The sequence below is a fragment of the Salmo trutta genome, unplaced genomic scaffold (assembly GCF_901001165.1).
Source record: "Salmo trutta unplaced genomic scaffold, fSalTru1.1, whole genome shotgun sequence".
NCBI classification, from domain to species: Eukaryota; Metazoa; Chordata; class Actinopteri; order Salmoniformes; family Salmonidae; genus Salmo; species Salmo trutta.
The window spans coordinates 5,287,867-5,304,817 of record NW_021822911.1 but is presented as its reverse complement, the minus strand read 5'-3'; the positions used below and the strand labels follow the sequence as shown (position 1 = coordinate 5,304,817).

At 40.6% G+C, this 16,951-nt stretch overlaps 1 protein-coding gene across 1 annotated transcript in view; it reads left to right on the top strand.

The window, feature by feature from the left end:
• Positions 1-575: 575 nt before the first annotated feature.
• Positions 576-16,951, top strand: part of LOC115186592 (zinc finger protein 135-like) — a gene marked incomplete at both ends in the record, with an annotated part of 91,303 nt that continues 74,927 nt past the window's right edge. The window contains one exon of the mRNA XM_029746181.1: positions 576-979. Coding sequence (XP_029602041.1) covers positions 576-979 — 404 coding nt within the window. The remainder of the gene's footprint in view (positions 980-16,951) is intronic.

The following is a 16,951-nucleotide window of genomic DNA, read 5'->3' as shown; positions in this document are numbered from 1 at the left end:
TACATCCTTAACTAGTGGTTTCCTCATTAGCAGGGAGGTGTTTCTGCAATCAAATTGCATGCGCATTGCCCTCGTGCCGCAATTTTATTAAACACAGAAAGGGGCCTATATTGGAGACCAAAAGTCGTCTGGCACACTGCTTAGAGTTTCAACAACATGAATAACTTATTTCTAGTTACTACTAATGTGAAAACAAGACAAAATATGATTGTTGCTAAGTTGACTGTCGTAATGGTCAAATAATTTAACAGACGTCAATCGTTGTACAACTTCATGGGTATGATCTGACAAATACATTTGATTTGATTTGGTCATCCTTTTTACCTAAAATAAACAATGGATTTCTGCTGTTGTGGGCCTTTAACCGTCTGTCTGACTTTGTTGTTCACACAGGAGAGAGACGTGACTATCGTGGACCCTCTGGAGAGCCTCAACAACCTCATGATGCTGACGAGGCAGAGAAGAGTCTCTCCAGATCAGAACACCTGAAGAAACACCAGCAGAGACCCACAGGGAAGAGAACTCACTGCTGCTCTGACTGTGGGAAGAGATTCACCTCCTCATCAGGCATTAAAATTCATCAGAGAACACACACAGGAGAGAAACCCTATAGCTGTGATCAATGTGGGAAGAGTTTTGGTAAATCTAGCAATCTGACATCACACCAGAGAACACACACAGGAGAGAAACCATATAGCTGTGATCAGTGTGGGAAGAGTTTTACTGAGTCTGGGGGTCTGACTAAACACCAGAGAAGACACACAGGAGAGAAACCTTATAGCTGTGATCAATGTGGGAAGAGTTTTGGTCAATCTAGCAATCTGACAGTGCACCAGAGAACACACACAGGAGAGAAACCATATAGCTGTGATCAATGTGGGAAGAGTTTTGGTAAATCTTGCAATCTGACATCACACCAGAGAACACACACAGGAGAGAAACCATACAGCTGTGATCAGTGTGGGAAGAGTTTTACTGAGTCTGGGGGTCTGATATTACACCAGAGAAGACACACAGGAGAGAAACCTTATAGCTGTGATCAATGTGGGAAGAGTTTTGGTCAATCTAGCAATCTGACAGTGCACCAGAGAATACACACAGGAGAGAAATCCTATAGCTGTGATCAATGTGGGAAGAGTTTTGGTAGATCTGGCCAGCTGACAGTGCACCAGAGAATAGACACAGGAGAGAAGCCTTATAGCTGTGATCAATGTGGGAAGAGTTTTGGTCAATCTGGCCATCTGACTCAACACCAGAGAACACACACAGGAGAGAAACCTCATAGCTGTGACCAGAGATAATCTGATAAAAGATCTCTGATCAAATATCAGAAAATACATACATGAAGGAGTTGTTTCATGATATCAATGAATTAATGTCACAATGTAGAATGTTTTAACATTGTAGAAGGAGTATTTTAATAATGTCACAATGTAGAACCCTAAACGTTTGTCCCCTGTTCTATTGATTTCAACATTATATGGATATTAGCCTCAGGGGGAAATCCAGGCTCTGAAATGGAAGAGTTACTATTTATGAGATTTAACAAAAAGTGACTAACAAAAAAAGAGTTGTGTTACACATACCACATTGGTGACCCACTTGAATCACAATGCAACACTTCAAAATGTAGCTAGCTGTTTTTTACAAATTGTCCTCTAACCAGTGATGTACACATTATTCCCAGATTCCGTGTGGTTTTTGAGCTGTTAGTTTTAACAGGACGTGCAACCTCCTCTCCCTCCTCTCACGCAATTGATCTCATCGTGATATCGATGAGTTATGAAAAATAAGTGTTGTGTTCCTTTGTTCAGTGACCCCGACATTTCAATGCATCATTCCAAAATGTAGCTGACTGTCTTCTGCAGGTTGTCCTCTAATCAGTGAGGTAAAATATGTCTCCCATTTCCATGTGTTTTTTTTAGTTGTGTTAGTTTCAACAGCACGTACAACCTGATTTCCCCCCTAATGGATATCAGTGATTTATTGCTACTTGTCAAAACAACAGTGTTTTTGGTGCTTGTACAGTTTATAAGGTGCTTGTTTAAAAAAATACAAGTAATATGATTATTGTGGCAGATGTTTGTGTATATTGCACATTTTATTTTTAGGTTTTCAATATATCACAAACTGTTTCTGCGTATTGGTTATTGATTTGGACACTTTAAAACTGTGTTTTGACATTGGGCTATTTCATATTTACATTTCATGTAACATTTAGTAATGATATTTATTTATGCAACCAACTGACAATTTTTTGGTACAATTATATTGACATTGCTGCCCTGCTTTTAGAATATCTGGGTTCATTCTCAGATGTGCCAACCCAAATGTACTAGAGCATGACATTGGGGACTGGGCCCCGATCCAACAACATACCTATCTAGTGAACACTGAAAAGAGAGAGAAGCTCTGCAGTGAGGTGGAAAGTTACTACAGATATTGCAGGAGTTTCCTCTTGAAATCAGACATCTCCGTGGTAAGGACAACTTGGTTGCTGATTGTCTCTGGGGTTGGCAGTCAAAAGGTTTTGTGTTGTTCGTTTAGCCAAAGCGTTACCATGGATCACATATTATTTTGGCACGTTTTTCCGTGTTGGAGATGAGTTTTATCTCTTATTCTTTTCTGTATTTTTTTGAAACTGCACTGTTTGTTAGGGGCTCGTAAGTCAGCATTTCACTGTTAGGTCTGTTGTATTCGGCGCAGTACAATTTGATTTGAGTTTTGTTATACGGCATGTTTTTCCGTATTTGAGATGATTTTTGTTTGGGCTCGTTCCAAGGGGACGAGAGTTCTAGAAGCTAGTGAGTTTTAGGAAGACGAGTGTTCTAGAAGCTAGTGAGTTTTAGGAAGACGAGTGTTCTAGAAGCTTGTGAGTTTTAGGAAGACGAGAGTTCTAGAAGCTAGTGAGTTTTAGGAAGACGAGTGTTCTAGAAGCTAGTGAGTTTTAGGAAGACGAGTGTTCTAGAAGCTAGTGAGTTTTAGGATTCTATAGACAGAAAAAGGAGAAAAAAATAGTACGATTGTATATTATTATTTAGAAATATGTGTTTTTTCTTGTTTTTAATTGTTGAAAACCAGTAGACACCATATTTATATTGGTGAAGGGGAAGCATTGTAGTTGATTATAATGTGAAATGGAAGTTGTTTTCTGTTGGTGGTGAGCAAACTTCTAAAGTGTTATTCTTTGGGGGAAGGTGTTACAGGCTTTGGTTTTTCCATTTATGTTTTGAGGTTGGACATTAGCACGTGGGAAAGGGGGATACCAAGTCAGTTGTACAACTGAATGCATTCAACTGAAATGTGTCTTGGGTGCACTGATTGGTGTCACCTCGTTAGTCAGTATGTGTTACACCTGTGCTGGCTTGTCCATCTCGTTAGTGGGAAGGTGTTTCACCTGAGCTGGTCCAGGTTCTATTTAAGAGTGTCTGGCCCAGTGCTCCAGTTGTCTTGATAGATGTGGAGAGTCAACACCTTTAGTTGCTCCACCTTTTTGGTTTGCTTCCTGTCTTTAAGTTTGGTGTGGGTTTTTCTTTTGTTTGCCTCTTCTTGGGAAGATTTAGTGGGTCTCATGGTGGGTGTCTTTTAGCTCCCAGTTGTTGTTACTAGTCAACTTTCAGTGGACACTGAGAGCAAAACTGCAACATTATGTTATAATACTTTTATTGCATCAAATGGTTGTTTTATGCAACAGAATAGAGGGTTCTTATAACTATTGTGTCTGTGTGTTCTACAGAGGATGGGCCTCTGGGAGAAAACACTGACAGGAGATTTACAATGTCTTTTGGGTGATAAAACCTAAAGAGACCACATTCCAGAGCATAAGTTAATGTTTCTGTTCTATATGGTACCAGGGAGAGATGACCTCAGGGCCAGACCCTGGTCTCTACACAAAGAGTACTGTTTTTACAGCAGATACTGTCTGCTGAGAATTATAAGTATCTTTCATACAAATCTTAACCTTGTGACCCGTTCTATACATCTGTTGTTGGTCATGTAGGTTGAAAGGGGTATAAAATACCTTTGTACTTTTGTCCCCTGGGTCCACCACCCATCATTATCGTGGAGCACTCAATTGATTCACTTTATATGTGTACGTTGTATTGACCTGCTCCCTAATTAATAAGTGAATAAAGATTTAGTTTAAGAATAACTCTGACTTGTGATAAGTTTGTCTCTCCTCAATTGATATTAAAGAAAATAACAACCACATTTGGGGATGTGAATCTTCACTTGGTGACCGCTCCTGGTGACCTGGGTAAATGATGCACGAGGGATCCCTCAAACTTGGGATCTCAGGGAGACCACACTGCGGGAACGGAGCAAATGGACCCACCTTTGTTCTGAGAGGCAGCCAGCCGAGTGGATACCACATCTCAAATGTAGTTTTAAAAAAGAAAGAGGTGAGCGAAACACGCAAAGTGGAGTTTTTAGAAAAGAGTGTGTATTCCTGTGTGGAGGTGTAAACAGGGCCCAGTCAGTAGGCTCTGAGGCTGTCAGCTATCTATGAACTGGATGAAAACTAGAATCTGTGTTTACTAGTTAAGACCATTTATGGTATAGTATAAGATAGTACGGTGCACCTGTAATTGTTTTAAACCTGTACCCCATTTTAGAAGTATTGAAAGATGTAAATGTATGAGTTGCATTTTCCTAGGAACCATGACATAGAAATGTGAAAATATTCCTGCAGGTTAAAATATTGTTGAAAAACAAGTAATTGATTAGGTATGTTTGGGAATAGCATTGTGTGACTGTGATATGAGAGTTGTGTGACTGTTATATGAGAGTTGTGTGACTGTGGAAATGAGTCTTAAACCTGTTAGGGCTACCCCCCCACTTCTCTTAATTTCCGCCTGAAGACATACCCAAATCTAACTGTCTGTAGCTCAGGCCCAGTAGCAAGGATATGCATTTTCTTGGTTTCATTTGAAAGGAAACACTCTGAAGTTTGTGGAAATGTGAATTGAATGTAGGAGAATATAACACAGATCTGGTAGAAGAAAATACAAGGAAACAAACATACGTTTTCTGGTTTCTATTGTTGTTGCACCAACTTTCAACTGAAAAGGAACAGCCAAACATTCAGATAGGATGCTGGGGATAATTTCTATGCAGAATGTAAGAGGGCAACAGTATCTGAGAAAAGTTTTAGAAACATATCTTCAGGAATGAGCGAGCTACATGACATTGAGCATGAAGTCACCCAGGTGTCCCACACAAATGTACCCAAATGTACCCAAGTGGCCAAATTGGTACAGTGATACATTTTGATGTAAAAAACTATATACAAAATACAAAAATTATATTCTAACACACCCCTCAAAAAAAGTACAAAAAAAAGTACAAATATAAAATTTTGAAAATATTTTAATAACAAGGGTAACTATTTACACACATTCAATGTACAATGTTGTGAGGACCCTCAGTCCTCTACACAAAATTGTGCTGCTTGTGCCATGGCCCATAGCAGTCTCTTTCTGCTGTAAAGCAGAGGGTTACTGAACAGGTGGTGCAGGTGATGGGGCATTTCCTGTGACAAAGGGCACAGCGTTGCCTCCCCACTGTGCCCTTTTTGCCCTGAGGCACATTCATGCCTGCAGAGATGAATTTAGGCAGGTGAACACCACTGGTTGAAGGACCAGAAGAGGTAGAGGGGACAGAAGGTGCTGCAGTGGACTTGCTGTAGCTAGCAAGCTCCTGGATGAGCAGCTCTCGGAAGGCTAGCTGTGAGATGGGGGGCTTTCCACAGCTCTTGGCCATTTCCTTCTGTATGATGAATGAATTCACAACAGCAATGTCAATGAAATGATAAAAAAAAGTATTGTACCGTTTCATGGTCTTGTGGAGCACATTATAGTAGCCTATCAGCGCATCTGACAGGTCTACACCCCCCATGCTCTTGTTATAGTCCTTGATAGCTGCAGGAATGGGGACATTTTGGCTGTCCATGCTCCAGTAGCGCCCTTCACACGCCTGACAACGTGATCTCCACTGAAGGACTTGTGGATACTGGAGCACATGACCACCTCTCTGGTATCCATCCACTTCACAAAGAGCAGGCCATCTTGGCGAAGCCATCGCATGGTACCCCGCTCAGTCCGCTTAGGCATGTCGTTCTCCTTGGTCTTTGGAAAGCCCACTCTGTTGGGCCGAATGGTGCCACAAGCCCACACCTCCAGCTTCCTCAGGTCTGTGAACAGGGTAGGGCTTGTGTAGAAATTGTCCACAAACAGTTTGTAGCCCTTCCCCAGCAGTTGAAAATCCAATAATGCCATGACAGAATCATAGCTGAGTCCCTTACCGGTCGCAAAACTGCTCTTCCCCTCATAAACAAAAAAATTGCACGTGTATGCACACGCAGAATCAGCCAAAACAAACAGTTTGTAACCCCACTTGGTCGGCTTGTTACGCATGTACTGTTTTAGGCTGATTCTGGCCTTTGAGGCTACCATCCTCTCGTCGATGGAAAGGTTCTGGGCGGGCTGAAAATAGGTCTTGCAGGCCTCAACCATGCTGGGGTAGAGAGGTTTAATTTTGCAGAGCCTATCATACCCTGCTGTGCCTCGCTTCTTGTCGTTGTCCCCGTCAACTTCTGGGTCACTGATATGAAGCGCCCGTGAGATTGTCAGAAACCTTTTGCACGACATGACAGTGGAGGGGAAAGGCAGTTGATAGAGGGGTGCAGTTTTCCAATACTGTTTCAGGGTTTTCAGCTTCACTAGACCCATGTATATGACCATTGATAAATAGCAAAAAATATCTGACATGGAAATAGGCTTCCATGCCTCTTTTTTGCCTGCCTGCTTCTTAGCACCATATTTATTAGTGTTCAAGACAAGGGAATCAATAACTGAAGATGTAAAAAACAGTTGAAAAAGTTGCATGGGGCTGTAGTTGGAGGTCATGTCCAGCTGAGGTCCTGGTGGCCTTTTTGGTCTGAATATTGGAGGTGTGGGCCCACATCCTCCACCAGCACAGAGTGCCAACGACCCTCCTCCTCTCTGATTGCTGGTTTAGCTTTGCCCCATCTCCTCTTCTTTGTCACAGACTTCACACCTGGCCAGGTGGGGGTAGGTGTGGAGCCGGAGACAGCAGGGGTCCGGCTAGTTGATTCAGCTCCTGTGGGGGATGGGCACCTTGGCAGTGGGGGCTCCCAGTCAGAGTCAGAAGGACTGTGAAGACACAGACACACAGATTATATATAGAGTTGTGAACCCCATGTCTAGATAAAATACATGTAAAAAATATTTTAGATATACAGACAGATTATATATAGAGTTGTGAACCCCATGTCTAGATAAAATACATGTAAGAAATATTTTAGATATACAGACAGATTATATATAGAGTTGTGAACCCCATGTCTAGATAAAATACATGTAAAACATATAGATATTTTTTTACATGTATCTAATATATACAGACACAGACACGCACTCATAATGTTTAGCCATGTGTACTTCACACAGTTCATTACATGTATATGTCAAATAAATAAATACAAAATAATATATATCTCCAAACAACTCAAATGAATAACATTTGATATTATTAATTTCAAACAACGGCACTCACCCGTCCAAAATCGCGTCCTCTCCATGCAAAAACATTTCCTCAAACTCGGAGTCCAAACTTGACTCACAATCCGACTCCTCTTCAAGTAACTCTGTCTCACTATCTCTATCTATTTCATCATTTATGTCATGTACATCTGTATACCTGGACTTAGCCTTTGATTTACCAGATTTACTAGACATCATTTTAGCGATAAAATACCTGAAAATTGTCTCGACTCAAAACTGCTGCGCGCAAACAAATGTGGCTCCTGCGGGTAGAAGTTTCAATGGCGAATGGCTACGTTATGCTCGGCTTTCGTTCAAGAGCTGGTCATTCCGGGTATTACCATTACATATTGCCGTTTACCTTAGCTCATTGGCTATCTGCCAAGCTAGATTTCAAGACGATCAGTGGTCATTGGTCCGAAATACAGTCAATCAACGAAGGACTGGTCATATCATTGGCGCGCAATGAGGTCATTGTTAGGTGTGTTCAAATCAGGTATTTTCGGTCAATACGTCCCGCAAAAAGAACAATCAAGTATGGTTGTGTTACTAGCAAACATGAGATTGCAATAAAGCCAACCATGACTGGATAAACGTGTGTTTAGCGGGAGTAATTACATCGAATGCTTCGTCAAAAGTTGAAGGAGTCGGAATTCATGACACTAGCCGGTTAGGAAATGTTTCGTGTTATGCTATAAAAATGGATTTTATAGAACAAACGACCATTTATTGTGAAGATTGGGCCTTTTGTATCACCAAAAGAAGAAGATCTTCAAAGGTAATTGATTATTTTATTGCTATTTCTGACTTTAGTGACGCTAATGCTTGGTTGGAAAATGCTAGTAATGCTTGTGTTTGCGGGACCTTGTCCTCAGATTATTATAATCTATGTTTTCACCGCAAAGCCGTTTTGAAATCGGACAGTGTGGTTAGATTAACGAGAGTCTTGTCTTTAAAATGCTGTAAAATAGTCATATGTTTGAGAAATTGAAGTAATAGCATTTCTAAGGTATTTGAATATCGCAAGCGTCCCTCCTAGCCCATAGAGGTTAATCTGTCGTCTGGATAGTAACATATAGAAATATGCTGAATCAGATGATTGAAATGTGGATAATAAGCGGGATGATATTTTAGAAAGCAGCGGAAGGTCTATAGTTCCTGGGAGGCTTGATTTTGCCGTGGTCTCTGGGAGGTTAGAGAACCATTGAGGATCCCATGGTCATTGTCTGGGAAACAAAAGTTTATTTTTGGTTCTGCTGGGCGTATGTTTGGAGAGCTGCTTCGTAGCTGTGGAGTCCCTCAAAAAGCAAATGGAATGGTTGTTGTGAGTACCTGAGAATTTCTTACGTTTTATATGGATTCTGTAAATATATGAAAATATGATGAATTGTATGTGTGTATAATCGATTACTAGAGATTTGATAAACTAATACTGGGAATATAATTAGATACAATTTAAACAATCCATATGTAGACGAACGTAGGTTTTGAGTTGGTATCTTTAATGGATAATTTGGTAAAGATGAGTTTTAAGCATTATTAAACAGTCTACAAAATCTGGGCAGTTGTCTCAGAAACTGGAGTGTGTCCACTTTAGGGTTCTTCCCAGTATGAGAGGAGTGAATCCCATCTACAGCTACCATCTAAGATATTAATTTCCCTCCACAAGGGGGCGGACATGTAACGTTTCCAAAATGGGATAGTATTGTACATGTAACGTTTCCAAAATGGGATAGTATTGTACATGTAACGTTTCCAAAATGGGATAGTATTGTACATGTAACGTTATGCCCCCTTGTGAGTTAATAGTATTGCATGCTGTAGCAGGCTATATAAAGAGGAAGACCTCCATTGACGATTCAGTTCGTTGTAACATCTCCTCTGGACAGGTCACCGTCCTTAGTTAGTTAGTTAACGAAGCTAACGTTAGCTAGTTCATTATCACAAAAGTGAGAACTGCTCTAGATTGGAAACTTACGTTAATGAGTGTAAAGCCATGTTGGCTTTATGGAAACGATATACAATATATGGGAAAGAATATAGTTGAGGAAATAATCCAAACCTAGTTGTGCCTAGTTAGGACATAACGTTAGCTAGCTAGCTAACGGTACTGTACTGTAGCTCATACAACGCTGACGGTCAAACCCGGCTTTCTAATATTTACGTTCATTAACTATAGTAACGTTATGGAAGATATTCACAGAAAACCATCATTGTCTACGTTATTCATTATTAGTATGTTATATTATTATAATAAATGATTTCGAGACATATTCAGAGCCAAACATCAACCCAACTTAACCTTTTTAACTGTTGTCGCATCCAAACTTGTCACCATCGTTTTCAGTTGTAATTGCAAAGTTCCCGGAAGAAGTCCAGCAACAACGGAGGTTCCTCGATGAACCCACCTTCTAACAAGTTCTTTGAAGAACCTTTTGGGGCTGTTTTTCATTGACCAAGAACCCTACGGTTCTTAGGGGATCTGAGAACAACTCCAGTTGAACCCTTCATTTTTAGAGTGTAGTCGGCTCTATTTACTCTCAGATTCAAACATGATGATTAGCATCAACGATCAAGTCAGCTGCTGCTGCTCCAATACAGTATGAGGTGAGACGGTGAACTGATGTTGAACCGGGCAGTCAGCTGCTGCTGCTCCAATACAGTATGAGGTGAGACGGTGAACTGATGTTGAATCATCATGATTAAGTTAATTAAAATGAATTAGTGAAGCTGTTAAAAAAAATTGTATATGTCATGTTAAATATATTACTCTATTGTTATCATATAGAAACATCATGGAATATTGTACATCATATTAGCATCAACATACATTATTGTTTCATTCAATTTCACCTAATAAGGATATTTAATATTTTCAAGTTCAGAAGTCAGAACCCATCACCTGCTATGTAAAAGAGACAGAAGAATGCACAATGGTCAATGCTCTCTGGGATCCTTGGGACATCCCTACCCTAAACCCTAACCTTAACCCCCTACCTTAACCATTTTAAATGTCAACTTCAACAGGCTAGGGACGTCCCAAGGATGTATCTCTACCTGAAAATACATGATCTAAGTGATTGATAGTTGGTATTCAGCAGTCATAAAGCCTTATTTACTTTAATGAACTACTAAAAAAGTGATTTTGTCAGACAGTATAGACAGCAGCTCTACACTTTATTGACTGACTGATCCATTCATCCTTCCATTCCTCCTCAGCCTTCCTCTCCTCTGAAGACCCAGTGAGGGTGGAGCTCAGTCAGAGAGCTGTTGAGGGACTGGTTAGGAAGAACACTTCTACAGCCAGAGAGGTGAGGTCACACATGGTTTAGATGGTAAATATTTATGTCCCTTTAGTGGTTCATCACGTCAGCAAAAGGGAATATGTTCCATCATCTATGTTTATTTACATTAGTGTAACCGATGTGAAATGGCTAGTTAGTTAGCGGTGGTGCGAGCTAATAGCGTTTCAATCGGTGACGTCACTCGCTCTGAGACTTGAAGCAGGGTTTCCCCTTGCGTTGCAAGGGCCGCAGCTTTTGTGGCGCGATGGGTAACGATGCTTCGGTGGGTGTCAGTTGTTGATGTGTGCAAGGGTCCCTGGTTCGAGCCAGGGTTGAGGCGAAGAGAGGGACGGAACCTACACTGTTACATTAGTGCAAATTGTCCACTGATATTGGTGTAATTTCTCACCCCTTTTGGCTGTATGAAACTTAATTTCCCTTCAGGCACACACATTTGTTCTTTGATATTATGAAGGTAATTTGTGTCAAATGTTCTTTTCCCCACTCATTCTGATGCATATTCGGTGGCCTATGTCAAAGGCCCATCCTGGTAGATCTGAACCTAATGCAGCTTGGTGTGATCAGATGACAGAAGTCACATTTAGATGCCAGGTGTAACTGAGGCCATAGATGCTCCATATACATTACTTTGAGTGTTTTATATAATATGACTAAATGTGTTTCTGTGTTGCAGGGGCAGTCAATAAATGGAACAGCAAGGCCACAGAACATGACATAAGCAGAGCTGTGGGAGACCACCTCAAGCCCCTGGTAGAGCCGGGGGTGGTGTTTACCACTCCACCACGCCTTCAGCAGGCTGGAAAAGTGGGATTGATACTGTTTTTCATACTAAAAATATTTAGTACACAAACATAAGAGGATAAAAAACAGAAGAATAACAACTGAAAGACTAATGAGCATTGTAAGGAAACACCATTGATTAAAATATCAACAATATGATGCAATATCCAACCCAAAATATAACTTGTTTTTTAGGAGGGTCTCTGAAAGACACTATGGGGGTGTCCACTGAAAGTTGACTAGTAACAACAACTGGGACCTAAAAGACACCCACCATGTGACCCACTAAATCTGCCCAAGAAGAGGCAAACAAAAGAAAAACCCACACCAAACTTAAAGACAGGAAGCAAACCAAAAAGGTGGAGCAACTAAAGGTGTTGACTCTCCACATGTATCAAGACAACTGGAGCACTGGGCCAGACACTCTTAAATAGAACCTGGACCAGCTCAGGTGAAACACCTTCCCACTAACGAGATGGACAAGCTAGCACAGGTGTAACACATACTGACTAACGAGGTGACACCAATCAGTGCGTCCTACGTGCTAACGAGCTAGACGTGCTAACGGGCTAGACGTGCTAACGAGCTAGACGTGCTAACGAGCTAGACGTGTTAACGAGCTAGACGTAATAAGGAGCTAGACGTGCTAACGAGCTAGACGTGCTAACGAGCTAGACGTGCTAAAGTCCAACCTCAAAACATAAATGGAAAAACCAAAGCCTGTAACACCTTCCCCCTTTAAGACAACAAATATATCCTATATTTTTGTTGGACAAGTTTGCTCACCACCAACAGAAAACAACTTCCATTTCACATTATAATCAGCAACAATGCTTCACCTTCACAAATATAAACATGGTGTCTACTGGCTGTCAACAATTAAAAACAAGAAAAAAAACACGTATTTCTAAATAATAATATACACAATCATATAATTCCTATAGAACCCCCCCCCCCAGAAAATAAGCAATTTTTCCCACAAAACAAAACTTTTTGACTGCCAACCCTTGAGACAATCAGCAACCAAGTTGTCCTCACCACAGACATGTCTGATTTCAAGAGGAAACTCCTGCAATATCCGTAGTAACTTTCCACCTCACCACGGAGCTTCTCTCTCTTTTCAGGGTTCACTAGATAGGCATGTTGTTGGATCAGGGCCCAGTCCCCAATGTCATGCTCTAGTACATTTGGGTTGGCACATCTGAGAATTAACCCTGATATTATAAAAGCAGGGCAACAATGTCAATATAATTGTACCAAAAATTGTCAGTTGGTTACATAAATAATTATATTTACTTAATGTCACATGAAATGCAAATATTAAATATTTGGTTGCATAGTCTTATTTTCAAAGTCTTTTCAATTACATTTTGCTGGGTGGGATATCCCCAATGTCAAAACACAGTTTTAATGTGTCCAAATCAATAACCAATATGCAAAAACTGTTTGTGATATATTGAAAACGTAAACATAAAATGTGCCACACTGCATACACAAACATCTGCCACAATAATCATATTACTTGGATTTTTTTTTAAACAAGCACCTTATAAAACTGCACAAGCAGCAATAAATCACTGATATCCATTAGGGGGGAAATCAGGTTGTACCTGCTGTTGAAACTAACACAACTAAAAAAACACATGGAAATGGGAGATATATTTTACCTCACTGGTTAGAGGACAACATGCAGAAGACAGTCAGCTACATTTTGGAGTGATGCATTTAAACTTAGGGGTCACTAAACAAAGGAACGCAACACTTATTTGTCATCACTCATCCATATCATGTTGAAATCAATAGAACAGGGGACAAACGTTTAGGGTTCTACATTGTGACATCATTAAAATACTCCTTCTACAATGTTAAAACATTCTACATTGTGACATCATTAAAATACTCCTACTACAATGTTTAAACATTCTACATTTTATTTCACTGATATCATGAAACAACTCCTTCATGAATTTTCTGATGTTTAATCAGATATCTTTTATCAGAGTATCTCTTCCCACATTGATTACAGCTATGAGGTTTCTCTCCTGTGTGTGTTCTCTGGTGTGCTGTCAGAGTGCTAGATGCAGCAAACCTCTTCCCACATTGACCACAGCCAAAAGGTTTCTCTCCTGTGTGTGTTCTCTGGTGTAGAGTCAGAGTGCTAGATGCAGCAAACCTCTTCCCACATTGACCACAGTTATAAGGTTTCTCTCCTGTGTGTATTCTCTGGTGTGAAGTCAGATGGCCAGATGTAGTAAAACTCTTCCCACATTGACCACAGATATAAGGTTTCTCTCCTGTATGTGTTGTCTGGTGTAGAGTTAGAGAGCCAGATTAACCAAAACTCTTCCCACATTGACCACAGCTATAAGATTTCTCTCCTGTGTGTGTTCTCTGGTGTCCAGTCAGATGTCCAGATTGACCAAAACTCATCCAACATTGATCACAGCTATAAGGTTTCTCTCCTGTGTGTCTTCTCTGGTGTACAGTCAGAATGCTTGATGTAGTGAAACTCTTCCCACATTGATCACAGCTAAAAGGTTTCTCTCCAGTGTGTATTCTCTGGTGTACTGTCCGTTTTCCAAATTGACCAAAACTCTTCCCACATTGACCACAGCTATAAGATTTCTCTCCTGTGTGTGTTCTCTGGTGTAGAGTCAGAGTGCTAGATGCAGCAAACCTCTTCCCACATTGACCACAGCTATAAGGTTTCTCTCCTGTGTGTGTTCTCTGGTGTAGAGTCAGAGTGCTAGATGCAGCAAACCTCTTCCCACATTGACCACAGCTATAAGGTTTCTCTCCTGTGTGTATTCTCTGGTCTGAAGTCAGATGGCCAGATGTAGTAAAACTCTTCCCACATTGACCACAGATATAAGGTTTCTCTCCTGTATGTGTTCTCTGGTGTAGAGTTAGAGAGCCAGATTGACCAAAACTCTTCCCACATTGACCACAGCTATAAGATTTCTCTCCTGTGTGTGTTCTCTGGTGTACAGTCAGAATGCTTGATGTAGTGAAACTCTTCCCACATTGACCACAGATATAAGGTTTCTCTCCTGTGTGTGTTCTCTGGTGTAAAGTCAGATGATCAGATGTAGTAAAACTCTTTCCACATTGATCACAGCTACAAGGTTTCTCTGCTGTGTGTGTTCTCTGATGCATTTTAATGCCTGATGAGGTGAATCTCTTCCCACAGTCAGAGCAGCAGTGAGTTATCTTCCCTGTGCATCTCTGCAGGTGTTTCTCGAGGTGTTCTGATCTGGAGAGACTCTTCTTTGCCTTGTCAGCATCATGAGGTTGTTGAGGCTCCCAGAGGATCCAAGATAGTGAAGTATCTCTCCTGTGTGAACAACAAAGTCAGACAGATGGTTAAAGGCCCACAACAGCGGAAATCCACTGTAAAAGGTGATGCCAACAGCGTAGCCATGATGTTGTACAACAATTGACGTCTGTAATGAATGTTAAAATTATTTGACATTTGTCTTAAAATGAGCAAGAATAGTCATATTTTGTCTTCTTTTCACATTAGTAGTAACCGATGATTGTATGCTAGAAATAAGTTATTCATGTTGTTGAAACTCTAAGCAGTGTGCCAGACAACTTTTGGTCTCCAATATAGGCCCCTTTCTGTGTTTGCTAAAATTGCGGCACGAGGGCGATGCACACACAATTTAGTTGTAGACACTCCTCCCTGCTAATGAGGAAACCGATAGTTATGGATGTACTATATCTGCCTGGAGCAAAAATGGTGAGCAAAGATTTGAGTTTTTCACAATGTATTCTGAATGTGAACGGGGGAAAACTCAGGGGAGAAACCTCCATTTCCAGGTTGATGATGAGTTCATTTCACACTACTTTGGATTATAATTGTAAGGCTCGTTTGAATGTCCTGCTTAATATAATGTTTGTGTCATCATCGCAAATAAACCACTTTGTACTTAAAAACACTTCAACCAGTAAAATGCTCTTTGGCTTTTCCATCAGCTTGACAATGAGGGTTTGTACAGTTTGCCAAATTGGCCCATAACTTCACCTAACAATAACATAGACCTACTGTAGGACCCATAACTTCACCTAACAATAACATAGACCTACTGTAGGGCCCATAACTTCACCTAACAATAACATAGACCTACTGTAGGACCCATAACTTCACCTAACAACAACATAGACCTACTGTAGGACCCATAACTTCACCTAACAACAACATAGACCTACTGTAGGACCCATAACTTCACCTAACAACAACATAGACCTACTGTAGGACCCATAACTTCACCTAACAACAAATATAGGAAAATAGCTCTGTGTGTTGTACAATAGACTATCCATCAAGGGACAGTTCTCTACACATTATGAGCTAAGTATCTCTGTGTCCAAACAGACTAACGAGACCCTACAGTAAATCAAGCAGACAATAACACATTATAAACATCCATTTGTTAGGGATGTTGGATCCAACGTGGAGCACAGCATAGCTGTCTTTACCAGAGTAATGAATGAAGAAGCACTTTGGTTGTTGTTGCATGTCGTGATGTTTGTAATTTGACTGGCATTCAGAAAAGTATTTCCTGGATCTTCTGATAGTTGATCATGTGACTGTAACTGTGGATTACTGAACAAAACGCATGAACAAAACGGAGGTTTTTGGATATAAAGAGAGACTTTATCGAACAAAACAAACATTTATTGAGTAAATGGGAGTCTTGCGAGTTGCAATGATATGAAGATCATCAAAAGTAAGTGATTCATTTTATTCGTATTTCTGAGTTGTGTAACTCCTCTACTTGGCTGGTAACTGTTTGTAATGATTTGTCTGCTGGGCGCTGTTCTCAGATAATCGCATGGTATGCTTTCGCCGTAAAGCCTTTTTGAAATCTGACACCGTGGTTTGATTAACAAGAAGTTAATCTTTAAACCGATGTATAACACTTGTATGTTTTATGAATTCTTATAATGAGTATTTCTGTTTTTGAATTTGGTGCTCTGCAATTTCACTGGATGTTGGCCATGTGGGACGGTAGCATCCCACACCCCCTAGAGAGGTTAAGCATATCCCAGTTTAGGTCACCTAACAGAACAAACTCTGAAGATAGATGGGGGCCAATCAATTCACATATGGTGTCCAGGGCACAGCTGGGAGCTGAGGGGGGTCTGTAACAGGCGGCAACAGTGAGAGACTTATTTCTGGAGAGATACATTTTTAAAATTAGAAGCTTGAACTGTTTGGGCTTAGACCTGGAAAGTATGATAGAACATTGCAGGCCATCTCTGCAGTAGATTGCAACTCCTCTCATTTTGATGGAA